This window comes from Cyanistes caeruleus, chromosome 6 (genome assembly GCF_971803275.1).
Source record: "Cyanistes caeruleus chromosome 6, bCyaCae1.hap1.1, whole genome shotgun sequence".
Classification (NCBI taxonomy): Eukaryota; Metazoa; Chordata; class Aves; order Passeriformes; family Paridae; genus Cyanistes; species Cyanistes caeruleus.
In genome coordinates this window covers 14796041-14801723 of record NC_141706.1, presented here as the reverse complement: position 1 = coordinate 14801723, position 5683 = coordinate 14796041, and the positions used below count along the sequence as shown (strand labels likewise).

General features: G+C 51.8%; 1 protein-coding gene across 1 annotated transcript; it reads right to left on the bottom strand.

Annotated features, from left to right (window-relative positions):
• Positions 1–1974: 1974 nt before the first annotated feature.
• On the bottom strand, positions 1975–3079 carry LOC147652465 (uncharacterized). Its single transcript, XM_086892597.1, has 2 exons — positions 2771–3079; positions 1975–2457 (listed from the first exon to the last, which is right to left on the bottom strand). The coding sequence occupies exons 1-2, from the start codon at positions 3023–3025 to the stop codon at positions 2260–2262; spliced, it is 453 nt and encodes a 150-aa protein (XP_086748723.1). The 5' UTR covers positions 3026–3079; the 3' UTR covers positions 1975–2259.
• Between the last annotated feature and the right edge of the window lie 2604 nt (positions 3080–5683).

Sequence of the window (5683 nt, the reverse complement as noted above, 5' to 3'; positions counted from 1 at the left end):
GTTCCACAAACATCCCACAAAATCTCCCCAGTATCCAATAAAATTCCAGGAAAAATCTTCGGAATTTGGTGGGGCTTTTCAGGAATTTTGTGGTATTTTGAAAAAATTTAGGGAATTGTGTGGTGTTTTTTCTTGAATTTTGTGGGAAACTGTGCTGATTTTATGGGGCGTTTCAGGAATTTGGTCGAGTTTTCAGACGATTTAGGGATTTTTGTGGGATTTTTGTGGGATGTTCTGGGAATTGGTAGAGATTTTGTGGGACATTCCTGTGAATTGGTAGGGTTTTGAAATGATTTAGGGAGTTTTGTGGGACTTCTCTGGAATTTGGTGGGGTTTTTCTGGAATTGTGTGGGATTCTGAGGAGACTTGAAGAATTTTGAGGAATTTTTCTTAGATTTTGTGGAAACTTGTGGAGGTTTTGTGTGATTTTTGTGTGATTTTGTGGGATATTGAGGCGATTTAGGGATCTTGAAGGATTTTTCATGTATTTTGTGGGAATTTGTGGTGATTTGGTGAGATATTTTTCTAGAATTTGGTCGTGTTTATGGGAAGATTTATCTATCTATCTATCTATCTATCTATCTATCTATCTCCCTATCTATCTATCTATCTATCTATCTATCTCCCTATCTATATGTCTCCCTATCTATCACCCTATATGCATTTCTTTATTATAGATTTGTATATTTTAATTTCTATATTATTCATTTAAATGCCAAGCTTTTAAATAAATAGGGGAACCGAGTGAGAGGAGCGGCAGCATGGTACGGGTCGTCGCGAGTGCCAGAAGCCCGAAAAAGCGGCCGCGTCAAGGACCCCGGCAGAATGCGGCGTCGTCACCGCTGCCTGTCGGCGCCCGACCGGCTCGCGCTCGGCCCCGGTGCCGCCGAGCGCACAGCCCGTGTCCGCACGGCTGGAGCAGCCGCGGAAAATTGCGACGGGGCGGCGTCGACGCCGGGGTGTTTGTCAGGCAGTCGAATTCACGCACCCACTGCCCGGGGTCCTTCCATTTTCCCGCCTTTTTGGCCGCCATCCTTGGAAGGACAAGCCGGCCACGACCTGGCAGCCATCTTCTGCGTGGCGTGACGTAACTTCCGCCCTTCCTCGCCGCCATCTTTGCTGTGGCTGAAGCCACTTCCGGCAGAGCGGCCATCTTTGTTATGGCACAATTAAGGCCCCCGCTGCTCTCAGCGCGTCTGTCTAACTTACATGCCTGAACGAAAAACCTGCCGACGCCGACCGACTCCGAGCATTCCGCCCGATTTTCCGCCGCCTTTCCCGGGGCGAGGACGATGGCGGCGAGACTCAGCGGCTCCGTAGCTGGGTGGCGGCCGCGCCTGCGGCGGCAGGCATTGGAGTTAACGCCTCTGCCGCGGTCCTCCCGGCCGGCTCCGGCGGGGGGCGGGGGGGAGGCCCGACGCGGCTCAGTTCGGTTCGACTCTTTCCGGCCCGCTTCGGCTCGGCTCTTTCTGGCCCGCTTCGGCTCGGCTCGCCCCTGCTCGGCCCCGCTCGGCCAGGCCCCGCCCGGCTCGGAGCACAGCTGCAGTACCGCTCTGTGCCCACAATGCGGCAGCACTGCCGCAGAGCTCAGCCCGGGGTGGGCGGGGGGAGCCCCTGCAAGTGCAGAGAAGCGAGGCAAGAAACCACGTGTACAACCCCCTTCCATATGCTGCTACCTGTTTCCAGGCGACGACAAAGACCCATGAAGCAAATGCTTTTTCTTGGCCCATTTTGCTAAGCAAAGCTCTTCTGCAGCTCTTTAGTGCTTGCCCAACTCCAATGCGCGTGCTGCTGCTTCGATCGGATAAGAAGCACAGCCTTCTGACAGCAGCTTTCAGGTTGCTTCGTGCTCTTGCAAAGCCTGCTGGGGCACTGGGGCTCTCCATTGCAGGCAGTCTGGAGCTGCCATGCAAAGCCATCTCTCAAGGAGTCCCCAGGTCTCAGGTGCAACCTCAAGAAAATGACACAGCAACGTGTAGAAAACGTGAACTTTATTCACTTGACTACTTCTAAAATCTACAATCCAACGTTACTAGAAGACTATGGGGTAAGAATCTTAAGGCTAAGAAACTTCAATGCTTCAACTGTTTAGAACTGAACACTAAGGGAAAGGTCAACTTCTTGGGGGAAACGTGGTGGGGAATCGAACAACAACAGGGGTGTGGCTAACTTGTAAGGTGGGGAACGTCGCAGTGCCTGGGCTGGGCACTGGTCACCCGTTCCCCGTAAGGTTCTGTAGCTGGAGCGCGACGCTGGAGGTCAGAGCTGTGGGGAGGTGCGGAGTCTCCTGTCACTGCCCTCTTTTGCCGCCATCTTGGTGGTTGGTTGAGGGCTGTCGCGAAGGAGCAGCCGCATCAGGTCGCGGTTGTCCATCAGCAGCTGCATCAGCTCCGTGGGACAGCCCTGTCTTCGATGGCGGCGGGGCCCCGCACGGCCCGAAGGGCTCTGGAGATTCCGCTGCAAGGCAAAGCACAGGGATCCCCATGGAAGAGGCAGAGGGGCAGAGCGGGGCCGGCACCTGTGGGGCTGCCTTTGGCCTGGGAGACAGAGACTCGGGCCCAGTTGGGCTGGGCTGGCCCGGGGAAGAGGCTGCAGCAGGCAGAGCTCTGCCGCCTCTGCTTGGTGCTGTCCATGGAGCTCAGCCCCTGGGCCGCATTCCCCAGCCAGGAGCTCAGGCCCCTTCTGCCGCAGGGCATTGGCCAAAGGGTGCCCAAGAGGCCCTCAAGGTCTGCCCCATCCCGCCTGCCTGACCCCCCACCCCCCTCCTCACCTCTCGCCAGCGTCTCTGAATTCTTTTTCCGAGCGACCATCCCATGGCCATTCCTATGATGAGCAGGTCGATGAGCAGGAATGTCCTGGCCGCCCACCGGATGCGCTCAGGGTCCGACTCGTCCAGATGACAATCCTCCAGAAGCAGAGGAGAGGCATCCGTGCTGCGCTCAGGTTTGCTCACAGGGTCGAGGGGATGAGCCAAGAGCAGCAGCACGTAAAGCTGCAGCAGCGCGGAGGAGCCGTGAGCAGCCATAGTGCTCTGCCAGCAGCACCGAGGCTCTGGGCGTCTCTCTGCGAGCAGCTGTGCCTGGGCACTGGGGCGCAGCAACAGCTGGGGACAGTTGCCAGCCAGCGTGCCGTCCCCAGAGGCTGTGATGTCACAGAAGCACAGAACGCCCTGGCTGCAGAGAGCCCTGAGAGAATGTTGAGTCCAAGCTGGGAGCCATGGCGGCAAGCATGGCCAGCAGAGCGGGGCCCGAGCGCTGCGGCCTGGCTTGCCTTGCACCCGTGCCACAATGATGACTCCAGCAGCCCCTGTCAGGCCATTGCAGTATCTGATGGCCCACGCTGGGCACAAGTTCTTCCCAATGGCCAGCGTAAACCTCCCTTGGCCCAGCTTCCAAGCCTTGTTGGCATCTGCTCTCTCTTGTCCTTGCCCACCTGGCTGGCGCTGCCGTGTTGCTCGCTGGCCTGTCTGTGGGAGAAGAGGCTGTGCCAATGAGTGCTGCTCAACTTGGAGGCCATTCAAAGGAGGATTTGATTGTGCCTGCTGTGGGAAGAAGGAATATGCGTGCACATGGCCACTTCCCATAGGTTTTACCCCAGATTTTCATGAGCAGCTGTCCTAGTGAAAGTCAAGTCTGTTTTAGTGAGTATTTGAGGGCTTCCAGAGCACAGTGCCATCTCAGGGGAATTCTGCTGGTTGAGTTCTACTGAGGCTTTGAGATGAGTTGCAAATCCTGAAAATGTTCTCCTTGCCCAGGTAGTAATTTCACAGTTTAGACTGTGGGGATATTGATTGCTCAGTGTTGAGGACCTCATGTAACTTTCAGCCCCAGAAACTTTCAACCTCCAGTGATTGTACTTGAGACAAAACCATTTGAAATCTTTTTTTCTGTGGACAGGAATTGCTTCGGTGTTACTTCACATCATCCATTAAAAATTTGATGCCTGGAACAAATCCCGAGTGCTGTGTGATTTCCTTGGTCGTGTTCTTTGGAATGGCTTCCCCCTCATTTTGTGAAGCTGGCCCCAGAAAGGTCATAGATGGGTGAGAAGTTCTGAAAGGCCAAGTGGTGCAGATCTTTGCCTCCTGTTTCGAGGTCTGCGGTGAGCTGTGAGTCCAAGAGCTGATCTGACGTGATGGTGAAAACACAATTGAACCTTTTTGCAGCAGGGTGGATGGATAGGAGCAAAGCACAGCACGGCTGGCAGCAGCTAATGAATTAAAATGCATCCCTGGAATATGTTTCTTCGATTGTTCTTCAAGTATTGTGGTAGTAATTCTGATGTCTGAGTAGTGAACAAGCAACAAGTAGTGAACACGTGATTTGTAGTCAGTTTTCTATTTCTTATGTAGTGGAGAGTATGGATGCTAGCTTTGGAGCAGGCTGCAGAGAGCTGCAGAAACTGCAGGCCCCATGGCCTATCAGTCCTGCCCGAGAAGCTAGCCTGGGAATTCATAGGAGGATTTCAAAACAATCCTCAGAGACAGAAAACAACTGCCAGGTGCTGTTTGTCTGTCCTCTTGTTTTCCTTGCAGGAGAAAGTCAGGGGGGTGGTGAGCCCCGCTGACCAATGATGGTGATGTAGCACTTTACTAAGCAATAAGAGTTTCCTTTCTGTACTTTCCACGTATCTGTCTATTAGACAAGCCTAGAGTAATAAAGTAGAGAAGATTCTCCTGTTGTGACTCCCTTGAGAGTCCGTGTCGTTCTTTCCCACCGTTCCCAATCAGAACGACAGAGGAGATTTTTAAGAATTGTGTTTTTCTCTCCTGGTTGAGGAATGTGTTCTTCACGGGCTGAATCTTCATATCACTTTGTTTTTGTAGAAGAGCAGTTTCAGCAGCAGATGATTCTCCTTGCCCTCCTTTTCATTTTTCTTGTCTGTATTATTGCCTGGCAGGTTAACCTTTTCAAATTGCGTGCTGCAAAACGTTGCTACTAAGGATAGTTGGTGTCCAAACAGGTTCTTTTCTCGCTTGGATTTCAACTATTGCAGGATGAAAGGTTTCTAATGAAGCTACAGAATTGCATATCACTGGGACCTTGACTTCTTCCCTGCTTGGATCTAGATAAAGAGATTCTTGCCAATTGAACTGCTGACATATTATGTAGAGATCAGGAGTGGCCACCACAAGTGGTACTGAATTCTTGGAAATGTGGTGATTTTTGTTAGAAATGATTTTAGCTTTGACAGTGCAAGCTTATCATATCCATCTGCATTTGTGTTCTATTAATCATGGGGTTTTGTATTAAGCATGGGCTTCAGTTTGCTGTCTTTTTGTCACTTCTTCAAATACCAGTTTTCTACACCTGCTGGCTTGTTCCTTCTGACTTCAAATGGTATCTCTTGGGCACATAACTTCATCTTATTGTGAACAGCGCAAAGAACATGTTTTGGTCTGCCTTGATTTGATGGAGTGATTGCTGTGGAAGGACTGGGAGGTTTTGTGGTTTAAGGTGAAAGAAGTTCAGCAGCCTTGGCAAGTAAGTGTGCCAGTTTACAAGGTGAATCTACAGAAACCCCCGTGCTTCAGCTGCAATGTACAATCTCTGAGGCTGCTGCTGTCGGGGTGCCTTTGTTCTGTTGGTTTGGGAACCCATATTCTACACAGCATCATTTGTCAGAACTCCATTTCACTTGTACAGTCCCTCTGTTTTCCCACTTCTGAATGATGGTTTTCTCT

Excerpts from the sequence above, each read along its gene's own strand:
- LOC147652465 (XM_086892597.1), bottom strand. The coding sequence starts at position 3,025 with ATGGCTGCTCACGGCTCCTCCGCGCTGCTGCAGCTTTACGTGCTGCTG. Across the intron at positions 2,458-2,770 it reads TTCAGAGACGCTGGCGAGAG|CGGAATCTCCAGAGCCCTTC; the intron begins GTGAGGAGGGGG and ends TTTGCCTTGCAG.